Source organism: Rhea pennata, chromosome 7 (assembly GCF_028389875.1).
Source record: "Rhea pennata isolate bPtePen1 chromosome 7, bPtePen1.pri, whole genome shotgun sequence".
In the NCBI taxonomy this organism is placed as follows: domain Eukaryota; kingdom Metazoa; phylum Chordata; class Aves; order Rheiformes; family Rheidae; genus Rhea; species Rhea pennata.
The window spans coordinates 30,556,530-30,577,241 of record NC_084669.1 but is presented as its reverse complement, the minus strand read 5'-3'; the positions used below and the strand labels follow the sequence as shown (position 1 = coordinate 30,577,241).

General features: G+C 40.7%; 2 protein-coding genes and 1 long non-coding RNA gene across 3 annotated transcripts in view; 2 read left to right on the top strand and 1 right to left on the bottom strand.

Annotated features, from left to right (window-relative positions):
• Positions 1–2,420: 2,420 nt before the first annotated feature.
• Positions 2,421–6,591, top strand: LOC134143033 (adipogenesis regulatory factor-like). The gene is made up of 3 exons (XM_062580658.1): positions 2,421–2,818; positions 5,916–5,978; positions 6,408–6,591. The coding sequence occupies exons 1-3, from the start codon at positions 2,560–2,562 to the stop codon at positions 6,503–6,505; spliced, it is 420 nt and encodes a 139-aa protein (XP_062436642.1). The 5' UTR covers positions 2,421–2,559; the 3' UTR covers positions 6,506–6,591.
• A 1,791-nt stretch (positions 6,592–8,382) lies between these two features.
• On the top strand, positions 8,383–19,590 carry LOC134142887 (uncharacterized). Its single transcript, XR_009958976.1, has 4 exons — positions 8,383–8,537; positions 12,731–12,797; positions 15,678–15,847; positions 19,471–19,590. It is a non-coding gene; the product is annotated as an uncharacterized LOC134142887 (long non-coding RNA).
• GLUD1 (glutamate dehydrogenase 1) overlaps positions 9,654–20,712 on the bottom strand; it is a 30,496-nt gene continuing 19,437 nt past the window's right edge. The window contains exons 6-13 of the mRNA XM_062580450.1: positions 19,493–19,672; positions 17,399–17,536; positions 16,249–16,386; positions 16,040–16,120; positions 15,043–15,166; positions 13,755–13,846; positions 11,431–11,493; positions 9,654–11,032 (exon numbers count right to left, since the gene is read on the bottom strand). Coding sequence (XP_062436434.1) covers positions 10,913–11,032; positions 11,431–11,493; positions 13,755–13,846; positions 15,043–15,166; positions 16,040–16,120; positions 16,249–16,386; positions 17,399–17,536; positions 19,493–19,672 — 936 coding nt within the window. The 3' untranslated portion in view covers positions 9,654–10,912. The remainder of the gene's footprint in view (positions 11,033–11,430; positions 11,494–13,754; positions 13,847–15,042; positions 15,167–16,039; positions 16,121–16,248; positions 16,387–17,398; positions 17,537–19,492; positions 19,673–20,712) is intronic.

The following is a 20,712-nucleotide window of genomic DNA, read 5'->3' as shown; positions in this document are numbered from 1 at the left end:
AGTACTTTCCATGGTTACTTCCCAGGTAGTTAAACCTGCAGTGGCTGAATCCCTGAGGCTGGGAATTTCAGACTCTGGTGTTGCATTTGCAGCTCCCTGACTGTAGATGGTAGGGGTTTATACACCAGTCTTTGCAACTTTCTTTCTTTTTTTTCTTTCCTTTTTTTTTCCAAAGCATTTCTCAGTTCATATTGCAAAAGAATTGAACAGATGTGGTTTTCCACTGCTAAAACCCATAATCCCCTTAAACGGTTGGCTCCATCGCTGCTGCTCGGCACATGAGGCATGCGGCTCGGACGCTGGTGCACGGTTCGTATGTATGTCTGCACTTACAAGCCACAGCTTCAGCACAGGCACAGTGGCTTTTGCTGCCCAGTGCGGACGCTTGCTGGTGCATGATCCAGACGGTGGGAAGGCACTGAGCGGATGGAAACTTCCTTTTGGGAGAATTGCTCCCTTCGGTGCGGAGTGGCTCCATGGTCATGGAGGAGGTGGAAGCAAATCTGGCCCTTCAGCTTTCATGGCAGCCCTCAGGTTTTTCTAAAGATTGTGTCCTCCTTTGCCATTAATGCTAGGGTAAAACAGAGCCTATGGTTTTAAATGATAAAACTTTGGAACTAAGTCTAATATATGTAGCCAATACTCTTCTTAATAACTTTTCCCGAATTCATTATTATTAGATACAGAATTATGCAATTTGTGGTGTCTTCTCTGCAACAGAAATGCTCTTCTTAACAGTTCTTTCTTTTAACCAACTTTGCCTTTTATCAGTCCAGTTACACCTCACAACGTTTGCTTGCAGCTTCCCTGTGCAGCCACAGCATGGAGCCGACGTCTGTCACGGGCACCGCAGCCTGGCCCCAGCAGCGGTGGCTGCGCGGTGCCCCGGCTTCGGGACCTCCGGAGCCACGAGCGCACCGCTGCAGCCTTCAGCACTGATGTGGCGTGAGTGACTTTACATTTGCTTGCAAGCCTTATGGTAGGAGATGTTTCTACTACTTTTTTTGCACTTTGAAGAGCCCCTTCAGCCCTGGCACGTGCCACGGTGTGCCTGGCCACGGTGTGCAAACACACACGCACGTACACACCAGGCCTCCCAGCTTCCCTCTGGTCTTTCGATAGGAAGTTGCCAGGGATTTCAGCCAAACAATCTACTCTTAAGAGCAACTACTGCTTCCTATTCAGGAACAGTTGTTACATTTTTTTTTTTCTTTACATTGCAACTCTCTGACCTGCTCTAGGCAATTGCAGCTTTTCCTGTGAAATTTTCTATCCCTCAAGTTTGATTTTAAAACTCCGGAAGGTAGAGCTTGCCGTGAGAGCTAGACAGCACGTAGCGGAAGTGTTTTCTTCTGTCGCTTTCAACCCCGCTTGCACCCCTCCGTGCAGCCCGCTGGGCACTGAGGAGCCGCCGTCTCCTGTGTCCTTTGGGCCCACACTGCGGCCGTCGCTCGCTCCCCAAACCCCCGCAGGACACGGCGCTTTGGGAGCGCCAGCGAGGCCTCCACTGCAGCCTGGCCGTGGGGCTGGTGGCGGCAGTGGGCACCCAGGTTGCCCCTCGCCGTCCCCAGAGTTGTCTCATTGCTCTGCATCATGTGAAGGAGTGCGGCTTTTTTATACTGCACTTCTGGTCACTTCCAAACTTTGTCAGCTTCTCTAGGCTTGACTTTAAGTAAGACTTTAGTTGAAAACCAAAATCTTTGCTTTTTTTCTTGTTTTTCCTAACCATATATGGGAATGGTTTGCATTAAAAAAGTGAGTGATCTCTCTGTTGGAGAAGATAAAATGGTATAAATAAACCCTCCCTGCACCCCAAGCCCCACACTGCATTGGACTGGGGTACAGCAGAAACTGTGAAGGTTGGAAGAAAAGAGACTTTTGGCTGAATACTTAATTATCAGCAAACTCAGCCGTGCACTTGCCCTGAGGTGCGCGGTGAGCAGCACGTGGTGGCCATGAGTGTCCGGGCAATGGGCAGCTCGCCAGGGAGAGGCACAGCTGGGGCTGCCTGGGGTCTGGGCGGAGGGGTTGGGCACCACCCGTCTGGTGCCTGGAAACAAGAGGTTAAAATATAAAGCAGATACACTGTGGAACTGGCCTCCTCCCTGCGCCGAAACCCTCAGGGGGTTACTTACTGGTTAAAAGGAGGAGGATGAACTCCTCCCATTTCTTTTTTTAACTGTGAACTTCAGGTCTGACTAGGGCCAAAAAAAACCAAGCAAACAAAAATTTGGGCAAGAATCCTCTGGAACTGGATACTTTTCTATGTAAGGTTTGGAAATGCCGAAGTTAATGTAGGCAATTCTTCAGCTGAGCATTTTGTGATGCGATGTTGTTCTGCCCGAGTTGGCTGGGCCAGGCTGCCCGGACCCCCTCCCACGGCTCCCGCATGGGGAGGTTCTTACGGGCAGCCTGGGAACACGCTCTGGTCCCCAGTGTCTCAGCATGGGGAAAACAAAGCTTTTATTCCAAAAGCTATGGAAAACTTCTGCTGATTAAATCCATGCCCTCTCTCTGGGGAGGAAAACATAATAAACACTAACATCTCATTGCCCTTTTATGCATCATGTATTAATCACCCAACAAGGGCTCCTGGCTTTTCATTGTTCCCGTTTGCATTTGCCGTGTAACTCCTGGGAGGAGTTCAGCTTTCTCTATAAAAAGCTGCACTTTGGAGAACATCGTAACAGGACCAAATTTAGGATTCACTCGCCCATCGTCCACCAGGAGAGAAGGCAGAAAGCAACCATGTTTGGGATAGGGAAGAAACTTGCCGAGGAAGCGACGCAACAAGCTGAACATGCTGCCCAGGTGGCAGGTAAATACAAACCACTGCTTTTCCTCATGATGCTTTCTTTTAGGTGTTTAAAAGACATATACTTTGCTCCCAGCCCCAGTAGGCTTTTGTCTGGCAGCTTGGAGCAAATTGCTCTTATGCATTAACTCTACTTTATAGCTGTTCTCCTCCGGAGTGTGGTCTGGAGTCTGTCTTGTTAAGCTTAAAAACCTCTAGTGCTATAGTAAAGGAGGGACCGATATTAACTACTAGTTTCCCACTCTGGCTTTTACTGTGTGGGTGTCCAGGTGATGCACGGAAGAGACGAGGGCTCAGCAGAAAGCTGAGAGGGGAGGTGAGCCTGAAGATATATTCAGCCTCCCCTCTCAGCTCTCTCTCTATATAAATACAATATAAATATATATATATATATAAATACATATATACAAATACAAAATTAAAGCTATAAATACAAGTAGTCATGGTAATTATGAGCATATGTAGCAGTGTAATCAGTTCCCTGAAGTCGTCTGCCAGCTTGGACCCACACAAGCACATCTGCAGGTAGCTCCTGTTTGCTGTTAGTGCTCTAGCCCAGCCAATATTTGGAGGCACTTATTCCACCAAAAGCCTAAGTGTAGTCACAGGAGCAGCTCACTCCTGCTGAGGCACTCTGAGAATCTGTCCTGAATTTAAATAACATGCCATTTAGATGAGCCATTGCTAATGAAGCTTTAACACAGACAAGAGATTTTTTTTTAACTGATGCAATTCCTGAAACATCTGCATGTGCTTAGTGTAATATATGAGTAGTTGAGAGTGTTTCCTATTCCTTTACACAACTTATTGGTTAAAACTCTTGAAACCAGGCATTTTGTCAGTGACCTCAAATGAAGCAGAAATGTTACTAATGGGACTTCTGCTGAGCACCTGCTTGCCTGTTTGTGTATATTCTACTTTTTGCTGATGTGCAAATCCAATAGGCCTTACTTAATGTTATAAGTGAAAGCCTCCTACTTATTTACTGTTATCCTTGCCTGGAAAGACAAAAGACCCCAAATCACACACCCACTGCCCCCTTTTCCAAAGATTTGGGGTGAATTCTTAATTTAACCATTTTTATGCTGAAGCTTTGAGGAAAAACAAACAACAGGCCTTTGGCAGTTACAGGTAACCACTTTAAAAAAAAAAGAAAGAGAGGAAAAAAAAAGATTTTCTCTTTTTGCATTGCTGTACAGCAGCCCTAGAAAGGCATATTTTGTGGAGGTTTTTTTTATATTCCTTTTTTATGTTAAGGAACATTATCTATGTTTCTTATGCTAGAAGACGCATGTGTGGGTTTTAGAAGTGGAGTTTGCCATCTTACAGGAGCTGAGTAGTTTCCTCAGTGTAGTTTTCTCAGCCTACTGAACTGTTTAAGAGTCAACAAACTTCAAGAGACAAGTTTAGTAGCAGCAGTCCTTCCCCTTTTCCGCAGGTGCTCGAACCTGACCCGGTTCTGCAGCCACCGGCACCTCTCCTGGCTGGTGCTGGGACCCGAAACAGTAGCCAAGCTCCCAGGCACTGGCTTCGCTTCTGCCACCCATGGGTGACGACGGGGCCTGAGCTGTGGGGTCTCTTCTCTTTCCAAGGATAATAGCACATACGTAGGAGGCTTTCTGCTGACTCCACTGAGCGCTGCCTATGGGATTTGCACGTCATTAGTAAATAAACGGCCCATGATGCTGGATGCCTGCAACTGCGCTTCCAGCATGGCACACAACCCTGGGAGCGCTAGAAATGGAGGTACCCTCCAAATCCCTGTTTAGCATAAGACAAAGGAGAGGCTTGTGCCAGTTTTTAAGCTAGAGCAAGACTTGTCAACTGGTGATCTGCAATTGTTAATTATATAGTCGCTAAACTACTTCCATGGTGCCTGCGTATGCCCTGAGGCTTAGTCCCATGAGCAACTGCTGTGCTGAGAATGGCACAACCCGTCTTTGCCAAGTGTCTAAAATTAGCACCTAACCCAGAGCTCCAAAAAGGCCAGACAGCCATAAATTTACAGCACTAGAAACGGCATTTTCCTTGCCCATGCATATACTATTCACCAATTAGTAAGCTACATCAAAAGGTGATGCATGATGACAATTAATGCAGCGACTAAGCTGTAAAAAGTGTCTTACAACCCATGGTGAGACAGGCCACTGGTTTACGAGGCAGCCCTTATGAAGCAGCTCTTGCTGAAGAGCCATTCAGCACCAGCCTGGGGGACTTGGAAGCTTTAGACGCTCCCAGTCCATTAAACGCTGTCCTCCTTCAGCATTTGTCACGTATGCAGCGCTCACATCCTATTTCATGAGCCGCTGGTCTCGCAGTATGTTCAGGCAGGCCACCCTTCAGTGGCTGATGTGCAGAACAGAAGGCCCTAACTGGAGGCAGGGTGAATAAAACAAACACAGGTTTAGCTGAAGGCCCTTTACCCAATCTTTCCTTGACCAGCTCTTGCAAGACAGGCTTCCCTGGTCATAGCTGTTGGAGGCAGAATACCCACTTTTATTAGTATTTTCTATGGCTGCAGTTCCTCTCCTTTAAGACAGGTTTATATTTTACTGTTCATGCCATCACCGTGTCTCCTCTGCTGGACATTTCCTCCACATCTTTACAACTACTTTGGTCTCTTAAGGAATAATTTTTTTATGGCTAAAAGAGAAAATATTAGACTGAACATTAAGTTTCCATGTGCTGGTCCTAGCATGGCACTTCCAGACAGCAAGCAGCAAGCTTAATGCAGCTGGTGGGAGACTCTTTCCCAACAAAGCTGCCTGAGACGGGTCTCTGCAGAACCTGTCTGGTTTCAGTAAAAGGAAAGGCCATTGCATCTGAATCTCCATTAGGGCTTATTTCCTTATTTGCATCACCTTAATGATGCAAATAACTTCCATAATCTTAGTCTATACTAAACTACATGGTAAAGTGGGGAACTACAACCAAATTCCTAATAGCAGCTCCCTTCTATTGCATCAAAGTGCCCATTCTTAAGGAATAGTTTTTCCTCTTGTTGTTCTGAAACATTTAGGGATCCCTCCTGAAATGTAATTACTGAGTTTGGGGAAGGGTAAAGACTGTTTATTTTACACTTCTTTTCCTAAAATTCCAGTTAACACAGCGGGCCAGACTGTGCAGCAAGTAGTGGAACAGGCTAAGGAAGCTGGTCAGAAAGGTACAGTAATACTTCTCGTTATTTCAATCCTGTCACTTCAGTGAAATCCCAGACGGGTCGTCCCCTTCCCTTCCCGCCTCCCTCCTAGCACCCATCATCTTGCAAGAGGCTGCCAAGCACTTTGCTGCGATGCCTCTGGGCCCAAGACCGCGTGGTGCCCACGGTGCCTGCAGACGCTGGGAGCGAGCAGCACACCCGCGTCGCGCACAGCCCCTCAGCTCACACAGCCGTGCTGCGGGGCCAGGGCTGACCTGCGAAAAGCGACCGAGGCCGCTTTAGCCACCTGTGCAGAGACTGTGCTACAACACAGACTCCTCCGGTTCTCCTGCTTCCCATCCCTTTCCCATCTAGTGTCCCTGCCACTCACTGCTAGTGGGAGAGGGGAACATATTACAGGGATGCTACAGTTACCTTTTTCCTATTTTAAAGCTCTTGATGAAGTCAACAAAGTGGCTGAAACTGGTGAAAAAGCTGTAAAAAATGTAACAAATCAAGCAACTGCCTGGGGAAAAAGCTTTTGCCAGTGAAGATAATGTAACACTACGGAAATTTTTGTAAACAAGCTTCTATTACATGTACTCTTAAATAATGATAATAAAAATCTTAAAATCTACATGGCTTCTAAGTATTCTTTAGGAATCCTTTCCTTATATATACATTTGGCCTTGTAGTCTAGAAAGACTGGAGTTTCTGGAGCAGACTGCAGCAGCTGTGCTACACAACCAAACACTGCCTCTGTGTACGAGCTGAGGGATAGCTCGGAGGGGGCACGATGTAAACGGAGGGTTTGCAAGCTGATTTTCATCCTGTTTTGTCACTGAGCTTAAGTCATGCTCCCACGCATCTAAGTCTCTCGAAAGCAACTCCCACGTCAAGACAAGGTGATGTGCAATATGTGCTCTAGGTGACCCTGCTTGAGCAGGGGGGGTTGGAGTAGACGATCTCCAGCAGCCCCTGCCAGCCTCAACCACTCTGTGACTCTGTAAACACCTATGCATTTCTGTGACTGTACTCATAGCACTGGCCCTATTTGTAATACTGGAATTGGATATTGTGCGGATGAAGACTCGGGTGTGTTTAAGGTATGTGTAACCACCGTAACACAGCACCCTGTTCATGCTCAAGCTAAGCTCACCACAAAGCAGAACATATCCTTGCTGGCAGAGCACTGAACACCGCCATACTGCTGCCACTGCCTGAGCTAGATCATGGGTTGTAACTGTGACAGCTCTGCACAGCAAGGCGTATGGAGTAACTTGCCATATTCACCTGGCTCCTTGCAAATACAGGCCAGACGGGATGGCGAGTGATCAAGTACAAGCTGAAAATAAGAGCCTGGGCTTACCAGTCTGCATTCAAATAAAAAGACCAAGGAGAAAGAAAGGACCTGCTGTGGCAATCCGTAAGGAGTCAGATAATGCAGTCTCACCAGTTTGTAGACTTGTTTAGAGTCTGGCATCTCACAATTACAGCAGGAATTATCATTGCTTCAAAGCTTATTTCTAACTGACAGTTGCCATCACTGCTGTAGTACTGAGTTCATTCCTCAGCTGAGAAAAAAAATCCTTGTTCTTCTGGTACTTCTGTATGATAAATGTATTTATTTGCATGCAGTGGTTTGCAGGAGGCAGGTAAGTGTGAACATTGTGGTTGTCAGCCTTACGAAACTCACTTGCAGGAAGCCTATATGCTGGGACACCGTCCAACACCAACAATCGAAATAGGTGGCATGACACTGCGTACGGTTGCACATACACACTGTGCTCTAGGTAATAGGCATGGTTCAGCGCAGTTTCAAATTTGTGCTCAAATCCAGCTTCAGGTGTTGACTGACTCCCAACAAAACATCCTACCGCTTTTATTGGTGAATGTTTAGTGGCACCTGAGTGAATACGAGCAGTGACAATAAGAAGTTAGCCAGAGAACAGAATTAGTGTGCACATATGTGTGTGGGGAGAGAGGGTGTTCCCCAAGAAGTTTGATCCCCAAACCTCACTCAAGTTACAGCTGCAGCTGAAGAAGAGCATGGGCACCTTCAATCTACCTGCCTGCCTTCTACATCACTTTCTTCTGCAGTGGTTAGGAAAAATCTGGAGCTGCTTTGCAAGCTGCACACCCTGAAACTAGATTAACTCTTAGCAAAACCATACGACGCTTTACTGCTTTTTCCTGTGTGCGCTGCTGCTGCTGCTTTTGCCCAGTTCTGTGACAGGTATGTTACAAAATGTGGTAAGGAACATGTGATTTCATTTTGAATTGTCTGACTGCATTAGGACTGAGCTCAGCAATACTGTCATACTCAGCAACAGCATAACCCTTAGCATACTCTGTCTCAAAATGATGATGTGTCTGTCAGAAGTGTAGACTCACTGGTATCCTTTGGTTCCTGTTTCACTACAGGTAAAGGGCAAATCAGCTGGCGTGCTGTGTTCCGAAGTCAGTCTCCTTGAGTCTCAGGTCTTTGCCAGGAAGCACCACAAGTTCTCCCTATATACTAGTCTTCAGTTATGCTCAGGTTGATGCCTTGCAGGGCTACAACGCAGGTGCTCTTAATAAGAGGTCAGTAAACATTACAATCAATTGTACAAGGAGAAATACAGTCACGCTAAGGGCTCATCTCTGGATTTGGTCAAACTATACCTGGTCGTAGGTCTGCTTGGTCTCAGCATGTTCTGTGTATTACCACGTGGTTGTTACAAGACTACATGATGCTCATGAAATGGGAGATTTAAAGCCAGGCACCTTGCAGCTTTTGGATTTCTTCTGGAGTAAGAGGTAGAAGAGATCTCAGTTAGCTATCTATGCCAGCTTTCCATATCCTTTTAAGAGTGCTTCAACACTGAAAGGGTCCCATTTTTCAAGTAGGCATAGCCAAACTGGGGGCACTTAATAAAGTGGTGGGAAGGAGAGGAAATGGCAGCAGGATGTAGGTGAACAATATTGCCAGTACAGCCAGCCAAGTTTCTTCACTTTTAACTGCTACTTTGCTTTCAACCATCCCATCAGTTACAGGAATCCTCTGACCTAATCCAACTGAGCTTTTAAGAGTCCTTCTATCCTGTGTAATATAGCTACTTGCTGTAGTGTTTCACCAAATTTTGGTGGAAATAGGTTGCAGTTTGTCAGAGGTATACAATCTTACCTTGAGTTTTACTTTACTATCTAGCAAATATTTAAGTAAAAACGCTACTGAAAGATATGATCCAAGATACAGATCCTTTGGTTTAGAGAACCTTACCTTGATCACAGTAATTTTTTCATGTTCAAACGATTCTTTGTTTTTGTTTAAATAAATGGCAGCAAAATATACTACACTTAGGCAATTAAAAGTACTGCTATAACCCTGTATTTCAGCACATACGATGGAGTAAGCCACTAGTTAAATGCACCACACAGGTGTATTGCTCCATGCTAACTACTAAAATAGTTCTTCACGCAAATTCCAGAGACGCAGCAATGACCTGAAATGATCTGCCAAACAAAACATATCTAGTTTCTAAGGTCTTGTTAACAGGCAAATTCATGAGATAAAGATGTGTTTTAGTCAGCACCTTGTGATAACTCAGAGCGTATTATCAGTAGTCATGTAGTGAATAAATATGGGTATTCACAAGTTGTTTGGCATTACTGAAACCTATTAGTATATGAAATAGAAAACAGTAATACACCAGCATATTAGGTTTGGAAAGGTCAACTTTTTTTTAATAACTGCTCTTCTCACCAGGTTATGTCATGCAGTTACAAAGTGGTTAGAAAAAAACCATGAGTTTCTGGGAGGGACTAGTTGTCATTTAAAAAAAACATTCATATTCATTACATAAATAAAACCTGGCACTTCAATGGGACTCCACTGGACAAAAGCCTTAAACTTTAAAAACTGTGCTTGATCCAATATTATGTCAAGGTCTATTTTGTTGCATTTGAACATATTTAAAACGTTCAAGACCTCCAGACTACAAAAAAATAAGAAGGCAAAAATAAGAAGGCTATGTGTTAAGACAGTGGATTAAGTTTAGCAGCATTTTAGCTCCTCTGTGGTTTGGCTAACTACTTCTGGGTTCAATTTCACTTTAGTTGTTCACTAAGACAATATCTAATTTTCAGAAAGACTTAGAAAGGAAAAGACTGAAAAGTAATGTTAAAAATTTAGAGTAGGATTACTTAGTGAATTCAGACCATCCCTTTTTTTTAAAAAAAAGGAAACAACCTATAGTCAGAATAGTTACATAGATAACTGATTAAAAACATAACCAAATTAGAGTTGCCTGATAGTTTCAGCTTATAAAAATACTAGTTTGTCACCTCTCTACGTATTTCACTGTGTCAAGCTAGCTTGAACAAGCAATTAAAGGCAGTCCTATAACAGCAGCACAGTTAAAGAAAAAACATTGCCTAAAAAGAATCAGGCCTTAAGCTTTACTACAAATAAAAATTAGACTCCTATCAAAGTTAATCCCTGCTGGAGGCCCATTCTTCCTTTGACAATGCTACAGCATTGATCATACAAGGCCTTACTGAAAGTGCCAAAGCCAAAATTACATAATTAAACAAAAGTGCATGAAGTAATAGTGAGCTAAACGCCCATCTAGTACAGTATCTGATCTTAAGTTTGAGAATTGGCCCAGGTGGCAAGACCACTCTTCCATACGTAAAATGTACCATTTTGTTTTGTAGGTGAAATACCCAATGGCCCCCACAAGTGCAGATGAACGGTTATCCTTAGATATATACTTGTATACAATATCCTAATCCATGGATTTTTATTATATAAAAAAACTAGTTTGGACTGAAACTAATTGAGAATAGAATCCACTATAATGTCAGAAGAAAAGAAATTTTTGTGGTTACATGTAAACTTGTGATAAGCTTTTTCAAGAAGAGGGTACATTAACGGCAAGAAAGATGGGATACAATAAGGAGCGGTAATGGCCTGTTTATGTAAAGGTCAGACCAGCCTCATTGTACACTTTGAAGACTTTCTCAATTGCATTGACATAGGCAGCTGTTCTCAGGTCCAGACCCAGGTTGTACTTCATGGCAGTACGCATGATTTGCTGAAACAGAAAAGGTTTATATATTATTTCTGTGAGTCTCTCCATTTGAACTACAGTAGATTTTACTTAGAGGAGCTAAGCAGGCGTTACAAGACCCCTAGACTGGTATCACAGTTTAGATCCTTTGCGGATCAAGTCTAAGATTTCTTGTTTCCCCTTACATCTGAGACCTAAAAGAGAGAAAATCTTTCCCAGATTTCCCCATTGCTCCTTTTTAGGTCTTGGATCCATCTGTACCTCAAATACAGGGGAAAACAAGAAATTTCATTAGTTTTTGCCCCACCAGTTAAAAATACTGTACAAACGGATCATCCTAAAACCAGTGATGGCAAAGTCCAATTTGTCCCACATTAGTTAGGCACAAGAGGACAATGAATATGTATCAATGCAGTATTTACCCGGGCAGACCGCTCCATTGTGTATGCCAATCCAGAGTGGACAATATCTTTCTCAGATGCCCCCTGCAAGAACAGGGAATAAAATCAGGGTCTAACCCAAAATACAAAAAAGGAACAATGACGTGTTGGATTCTCATAATTATTGAAGTTTGCTCTCATTTGCTTTTAATGATTGATGCAAGACTTAAAACTAAATCAACTTTACTGTGTTACATAAAGTGCTAACTATGGTCAATTCAATCCTAAAACCTCAGGTGCACTTAAGCTTTTTAGCACTGAAGATTACTAGATGCCTAGCTACATTGACTATATGCATGATGCTGGAATACTTTATTGATTTTGTAGCTACTGTTTTTAGCATCCAGAACACAGAGTAAACATTAAACGAAAGAGCTCCCAAGACCTAATATCCTACTGAAGTTACATGCAATTATTTTGAGGACATGTTTTAGGAAGGGCACGTATCCCCAATTCATATACTTAATACTGTATAAGTACTGAACAACTCCAGAATAACTTTGTTCCCATTACAATTAAATACACAGAACAATGAATAGCTTGAATTGGGATGACTGAGTATCTGCTTCAGTGTTCCATCATCCTGACAGCTGTAATTTATTAATAATTTAACACCTGGTTTCCCAAAAGACATGCTCTCTCTCAAATACAAGTTTGGGCTGAACGCAGAAGTTACAAGGCCAGTTTCTAGGGCTTGTGTTAGGGAGGGATCACAGCAATTAAGAATCCATTTACCATGCTACTCATTCATTTCTGAATTTCTGAAAAACCTAGCATCATACTGGATCTGGCTAAAAGACCATTGCTATCATCTGACAGTGGCCAAGTTTATATGCATTATAGTATAACAGAGTTAATCTGTTAACATAAGAATTACCTCTTTTTGTTCATTTTGAGCCTCATTCCACTAGTTTTATTTGACATTACTTCGTTCTTCCTTCCAGCGAAAAATCTATCCTTATCCATTCTGTTTCATTATCACTCATTTTATAGATTACTGTCTGTTTCCTAAGACCTAGCTTAGCTGACTGTTCCATTTATGAAAAGCTTCCATATCTTTGATTATTCTTATCCTCTTTCTCTGGACTTTTTCTAGATCTGTAACATTTCTTTCTGAGATAGACACCAAATATGCATGCAGTATTCAGAAGGCAGAGATGCTCTGGATTTATACAGTAGCATGATTATAGTCAGTTTTATTCTCTTCCCAAAAATTCCTAACACTGGATTTGCTTTTTGATTACTATGGAATTCTAAACTTGTATTTTATTGTTACCTGTAGATCTTCCTCTTGAATGGAAATGGATGAGCTGACAACCCATCATTTTATATGAAAATTTCTCCATCAGGTATTGCTAATACATTAGATAATACTGAATTTCCTCTGACATTTTTTGCCCAGTAGTTCAAATCTTAAGAGGAACATTCTACTTTTTCTTTCAGACAGGTCTTGTCTACCTTGGAGTTATACAAATAGCATATCAAATTCCCTGTGATGTGTGATCCCGTTAAAAACTTTTAGGAAATTCAGGCAAACTGTATCAACATCATCTCCAGAACTAATTCCAGTGATGTTTGAGGCAAGATTTCCCTTTGCAAAAGCTCCATGAACTTTAACAGCCATGGAACATCAAAGAAATTATTAACGAGACCTACATGTTTATTAGTCTATCCAGTAGAGAAATCAAATATGTTATAGCAAGTAAAAGAATTAGGGAGATTTTTTTTATGTTGTCCTTACCATTCTGCAAAGAGAAAAGAATTCCCCTTGTTAAAACAGAGGGAGGTGGGGAGAAGAAAGCATCTGATATCATTTTTCTGAGCAAGGGAGATACCAGTATGTCACACCAAAAAATGGCAACAAGCATTCTCAGTTGATTAACAGATTACTACCGAAATCTGAGGTAGTAATAGAAGATAAATATCCAACACTCTATAGTGTTATTACAAAAAAGGCTGTATTTGGTACTTTTATAAAAGGAAATGAGTCTTTGCAATTTAAATAGAGCTCTAACTATGAAGCAGTTATCAATACAAAGCAAAGTCTATATTAAAACTGTAGCTTTTTAAAAATATTGGAGATATTTTGCTTTGGACTCAAATAAAAGAAAGAAAAATAGCCCACTTCGAGTTTTCCTGAGTAGTTTAGATCAATCTTTTCTTTAACTGTTTGGCCATATAGCTAACTGAACTAGCACCTTAGTGCAAAATCCTCTCCCTAATAGCTACAAAGGTAAGATTTAGACTGCAGTCTTGACACCAGTATACAGCTACAGTAACAGCCAAAAAACACAGCAAGTACTCACTGATATCCTATCTTGAAATTCTGCTGTAGGCACAACTGGAATAGTTCCACCATGTTTCCCAAATTTTCTTTCCAAGCTTTCTTGGACAGACACTAGAAAGTAGAAAAAGCAGAAGCAAAGTAACCAACAAGGAAAGCAATGTGTTTCAAATATGTGTCATCTTCTGTCCCAGACAACTTTCAGCATTCAAAGGCACGAAACGCAGAATACAGTGTTTGCGGGGGTACGGCTGAAGGGGAGTAGGTCAACTTATTTTTTGCTTTCTAAGAAAAAGGCAAGATGTTTATCCTAGAGTTTTATATGTGAATGCCTCCATTATGAGTATCAATATTCCAGTAATACTGTTATGGGACAAAGGCAGATGGTAAGCAGACTGTGGATTTTACTGATCCTACCTTACCAACTTCACAAAGCTGACAGCAATCTGGACCAATGTTCCAAATTTGATAGCATCAGACAAAATACCTCCTAAAGTTAAAGCCATGAATTATCTGCTACTGCATTTCACGTACATGCTACTTGCTAAGTAAAAAGCTCATATGGAATATTAATGTTTTTTTTCCTTAGGACATTAGAAGTGTTTTGTATTTTAAATTGATACTGATTTCATCTTAATTCCTGCAGTTTAATTAGTAATTTTTCCTAAACAACACCAAGGAGTATTTCAGATAAGGCACGATCTTGAAGCTAAGAAAAGAATTTAAATTAGAATTGCCAAAATCCTCAACCACTTCAAAATTACCATAGAAGTCATAATTTATGAGAAAAGGCTATACTAAAAATGTGTTTTGTCAAGTCCTATATCCTGAGATTCTCACATATTCCCCTACTACCCTTTTCTGCACAGGTCTCATTTAAAAATAGAGAGAAAACTTGTTCTTTTTCATGAAGCTTATTCTCTCTATGCAATCAGTATTCTGGCCCAGAAACTGGGAAGCACACATAATGGCTCTAAGTAGAGCTGTAGGCCATAAGCCAATTTTTACAGTGCCTGCACTAATTATGTTACTGACTTTCACAGAAATTCTCCATTGTTGTGTGTGCAGAACAACGTTACCCACTCAAAACTCTGAACACTCTTCAAATACCAAGTACATAGATGTAAGAGATTTATTAAGAAATACTAAACATTTAACATATGGGTTTGTATGTGGTATTTTCACAAAACTGAAAAAAGCATCACATCATGAATTACAAAATAACTGGAAAAGTACGAAAAGTCAACTGAGTTGCAATTCGTTTAACCACTTCAATTAAACGGCAAGTGAAAACAGAACTAAGCACTTACTGAGCAAGTGGTAGTTTGAATCCCTTTCATATTTAAAAGTCAAGCGGCCATAACTGACATGGTTCAAGTTTTTCAGCCACTCAAAATAGGATACTGTTACACCACCAGCATTCAGGTAAAGATCCTGCACAGAAACAGTAATGTCTTGAATTGTATTTAGGAAAAGTAAGCAGAAATATTATGTACAAAATATTAGTTTAAATTGCAGTAGAGAAGACAAGCCAGTTATTCTTACATGGCAGTATTTATGCTTTTCTGGAGTCCAGGGATAACTTCTGTTGACTTAAAAGTGGACTTGGCTTTAGAACACAGTATCATTGTGCTCGTTTGACTGCTTTCTTTTATTTTAGCACAAGTTTTCAAGCAGAAAAACCAGGACATCCTTAGGCCATCTCAATTAGTAAAGGCCAGAACATCAGCTGCTCTTCACAGATATTTTACTTGACTGGAACACCCTTTCTCTGGGCAAAGGGACATCCTTGTTCCTGAATAGGTCTTATTCTTTCAAATTATCACTGTAAGCGACATTTAGTCTATTCCTCTATGATACACAGTTCTGTCAGAACATCACTCACAGACATGATGTTTACAAGCAAATAGCAGATGTATTTACTCTGGTTTCCTCCTCTCTTTAGTGGCTTATTTAGTCGAGCAAATATCAGCTAATACTCCAAAAGGGAAAACTACAGATTTAAGAAATACTTGTGGATTGTTCTCCCTTCTGAAGAAGTAGCCTTCGCATAATAGTTGTCTTTGAGTGGGCATTTACGGCTGCAATGAGATCTTTAGGTAATTACTACCAAAGGTAAGCAACATTAACACTCATTTCCCAGACTTTAGGTACTCTTAAAAAAAATAAAAATTAAAAAAAATAAAAGAGCACTTCTTTAAGAGAATGAGTGGCTATTAATAAAGATCTTCAACAGATAACTTTTTGCTCTGATTTATGGAAACATTACTCCCATAAAAAAAGTCAAAGATCAAAGTAGAATCTTACAGGAATAACCATGATATTCCGCTCCAGGAAGATTTTGTCAGCCTCAGGGGTTGTAGGCCCATTGGCACCTTCAGCAATAATCTGAAAGGAATCACAACAGAGTAACTGCTAACTCAGAGGGCTATGTTTCCAGCCACGCTAATTATTGAATACTAGTATTTAAACAGACTTTCTCCACTTTTCATTTGCATCTGAACTCTCCAACTTACTTTTGCTTTGACCTTGTGAGCATTGGCCTTAGTCAACTGCTTCTCGCTGGCAGCAGGGATGAGAATGTCACAGTCTGTTTCCAGGATGCTGCCCTCCAGTGGCTGTGCTTTAGGGAAGCCCATGATTGTCCCGTGTTGCTGTTTGAAGGAAACAAACCAGAGTGTTTTTAGTGTGTGTATTGGTTTCACTTCCTTCCTATCTTCTAAGCCTTTTAAAAGGGAGAGAAGAAATTGTACTAGTAAGACAGCACATAATTCCTAACTTTATTTAGAGTAGGCTTTAAAAAACAGCCCGCAAAGGATAGTAGTCTAAGTTCCCATGACTGAAATGTAATTGCTCTCTGGACAAAGATGCTGATGTTGTTTGCTCTCTGGAGCATGTAAAAAAGCTATAGTCCTTCTCAGCTCTTTAAAATACAAGGCAAATGCAGTAACTTTCAAACAAGTGAAATGACCCAACAGTCTGCTAAGCACAGGAAAAACTGCATTGCATAAGATCGAAAAGTACCATTTTAAAATTTAGCACTACATTGATGGCATTTGTCTAGTGAGAGAATCTTTTCATTCTTTTGAGAAAAGAGGTAAAAAAGAACAAAGGCACTCTGTTTAAAAAACAACATGAAATAAGCTCCTTAAGAACTCTATAGAAGAGATCATATTTTAGCACCTGTTAGACAGGCTTTCATTTCTTCAGCAACATTCAATGGGTAAGTAAACAGCAGGAAGAGTGTGCTTTGAAGTCTTAACATATGCTTATGATTCTTAGTCAGAACCCTCCTTGCCCTGGTTACTTAAGACATTCCTCCTACTTTAGTCATAAGAAAGACAAATAAGCATGAACTCCAGTTCTGAAACCAAAATAATTAGCCTGTGCATATGCAAACCCTTGCCCTTTGACAAAGAGTCAGGTCAAAATGTAAAAAATGTACAATGTTGTAAAGCAAACCGACTGCGAAAGCCACAAGATCAGTTAGTGTTAACCACCTACATTCATAGCAGGGAAGAGAAAGCAAGAAAAATCAGCATTTCTGAGCATTTCTTGTAGAAGTACTAACTGCAGCATGATCTAAATATTACAAATTAACACCAGTTTACAGTTATCCTAAGTGCTTGCAAAAATGTTAAAGCATTTTCTCTGCTAAGTTCGTACCAATTTGTAATCTTCTAGTTCCTTTGGGTCAATCCCATCAGGATTCCAGATAGAACCATTGAACTCTCCAACAGCAACACATTTTGCTCCAAAACGATGCAAGTATCTCATAGAATGCAAGCCCACATTACCAAATCCCTGAAGGTGGAAAGAGACAGGGAAAAGTAATTCACCCTTCAGCTAAATTGGCAATTATTGCTGACGCTTATATACTTTTGAATAGCTTTTTATCTATTGGCACGCCTGGGCATCACATCACGTGCACAGGAAAAACGGCACAAATCTATATACATTCTATTCTCAATAACAACATTGTAGAAACTGTGCATTATAATTGGCTATATTTATTTGCGCAAAGTTTTTCATACTGAAAAACCACAAGGGAAGCAGTCATAGTTTTGACACTTTCACAGAAACATTATGTTTATGAACACAGTAGCATTACATTTTATTTTATGACTGGCACTGTCTTAGAGGGATTCCGAATTTTTGTACAATCGATTCAAGGTGTAATTAATGTTTGTAGGCCAAAAAATATTCTAATTTAGTTTGAGTAAGGAAGGTTTACAAGCATAAAACCGTCACAGAATGGAAAGCATTAAACAAACAAGTATGTAATTAATTCTTCACCTTAAAACAAACAGACTAGTAGGAAGCTGTGTTATTTCCAATGCATTTCTGAAGCAGTTCCTTACAAAACAGATTATCTAAATATAAATTTAGATAATCTTGCATTTCATTAGCACTTTCTACTTTTCTACAGGAACAGAAAACTTGTTCCAGGCGATTATTCAACATTCTGGAAGCAGAACTCAAAACAGTAGACCAATAGGTCACAGGATCCATATCAGTTTGTAGTAAGATTCTATCCAAGAAAAAAAAAAAGCTGAATATGAAATCCCTCTATAACATAGCTTCAACTATCTTTAAGGGTCCTTTTTTCCCTCTGTCAGAAGCAAACTTTGATGTAACAATTTGGCATGCTCTAGGTCTGTTTGCAATATTACATCCTCATTTTCCTAGAGGAATTTTCAGCTATTTTATTGGTCAAGTTTTCAGTTTAATGTTTTGCTTTAGTGCCTGCTTGTTAGCCTACTGCCAGCACAGATATGCCAAAGTGTGGGGACAGGAGGGGGCTGCTATGTCCATGCAGGGCAGAGATGTTTGCTTCAGCTCACTGGTCAGCTATAGAGGACAACGCAGAGGTCACAGTTAGGGGGCACTGTGGACTCTGCTATTTCTAACAACTAGTGTGTTGATATGAAAGACAACTCAAAACAAAGCAATTGCTCAGATCCTCCATTTAACTTATTAATGTTTATCAAAGCTGCTGGAAAGGACAAGCTATTTCTTTGAAATTTTAAGAATGATAATGCATAATGCTGAACACTGAAACCGTTCAAAATTCAGCTACGTAAATCAGAGCTTCTTGAAGTCCTATGAACATAAAATATGTCCATTCAATCCTACACATTTAGGACAGGGTATCGGTTTCTGCTTTCCTAGCTGTTTATTCTATATTGAAACAGGAACATCCTACCCAATTCCTACTCTCTCTTTTTTTTTTTTTTTAATTACAAAAAGGTACAACAAATTTTGTTTGGGCAAAAATGGTGACATAGTTCATTGAAATGTATGTAATCACAGAATCGGTAAGGTTGGAAGGGACCTCTGGAGACCATCTAGTCCAACCATAACCAAGTGGCCCATACAGGGATTGAACTCATGACTTTGGCATTACTAGCACCACGCTCTAACCAGCTGAGCTAAACCTAACCCCAAATGTGTGCAATGCCTTAGTTTAAAAAACTCCTGTAGTAGTACCTCATTTTGGTCTTTGCAACCTATGTTTATAAAGACTGGAGATCTGGCTTTGTGCCTGTAGAGTGCAATCAAAAGTTCAATTTTTATAAAACAGTCCAAAATAAAGGTCACATATGTTGTTTGAGAAGCATTTCTAAAGTTTGAGAGTAAAGGTTAATCTTGAAAGTTGTAAAACTAACAAGATTTATTGCTACAGCCCATTTTAAAAGCAGCTCTAACAGAATTTTCTTTACCACTTTTTTTTGCAGCAGTTGAAGAAAAAAAAGTTACCTGAACAGCAAATGTTTTATCCCCAAATCCAGGAGTCATTCCCAATATACTCATGTATGATGCTTCATTGATGAAGTTTTCAATTCCATGGAAGAGACCACGACCAGTTGCAGATATACGTCCATGGATCCCACCTTGGCTGATGGGTTTACCGGTAACACATGCGTGTGCATTAATATCCTGGAAAACAATGAAAGATTTGTGAGCTATGAAAACAATCAATGAAAGGACAGTTGGAACAAGAAATTTTGTACAGGTACATGGATCCAGGTTTTATTAAAGTTAAAACACTCTATAGTTTATACACATTTAGTTTACAAAGCCAATTTCCTTCCTGAGATTGTATCAACAGCTTCTCAGAAGAAAAAAAAGATACTCTTGCAGATGTCAGAAAGTTATATAATGCAGTATTAGACATGGTCTGGAATTTCTTTGTTGCGTTTAAGTGTGTATGTTGACTTGAGTCTGTGATTAATAATGGTGACACTTCTGTTGCACTTTTAGCGAAGAGCAGATCTTTCCTCAATCAGAAAGTTTTGAGGGTATGTTGTTCAGTATTAACCCCTATAGCAGTCACAATTTCCATCATCATTCTTGGCATCTTAATCTTTTAAAGGGTTCAGACATATCTTGGGATTGTGCACAGCTAAAGCCATTTAATCATCTTTAAACAGTGTTTAGTATTCCTTTACACTGAATTCAGTTATTTAGAAACACATTTCAAGCTTAGCACTTTCCTATTGTCAGAACACAGGGATCACGTCTGATCTTGGGAAAATCTGTAGTACAAAGGTCATATAGGAAAAGCTAGGCAGGTATTTACTACTTTTATTCAGCAATATATACTATCAAGATTCTATCTTAAATCTGGTGCCCAATAAAATTAAGTTTTCTGCAGGCTAGATAGCTAGCCAGCCAAGATAAAATAGACTATTTAAAGCTGGAGTTAATTTTTCAGTTGAAATTAATAATTTGAAAAAATATTCTGTTGCCACCGGTTCACATGCTCCCAGGCCCTCGGAGCCTGGCCACACAAACAGTGATTTGGCATCCAGCAGAAGTGAGAGTAGGGCTGAAAGGGAATTCACTGAAATGAGTCTGCCAGCAGCCGGATGGGTTTCTATTCCAGCAGCAGCACATTCACTGCGAGGCTCCCTTCTCGCCACTGCTTCTGCCAAATACATTTCCATGCCAGTGGTATGAGCACAAGATGTTTGGTG

Bases quoted from the DNA above. Each gene is read 5' to 3' on its own strand.
- LOC134143033 (XM_062580658.1), top strand. From the start codon at position 2,560: ATGCATCATGTATTAATCACCCAACAAGGGCTCCTGGCTTTTCATTGT. The intron at 2,819-5,915 runs GTAAATACAAAC...CTAAAATTCCAG, and splicing joins ACATGCTGCCCAGGTGGCAG to TTAACACAGCGGGCCAGACT. The intron at 5,979-6,407 runs GTACAGTAATAC...CCTATTTTAAAG, and splicing joins TAAGGAAGCTGGTCAGAAAG to CTCTTGATGAAGTCAACAAA.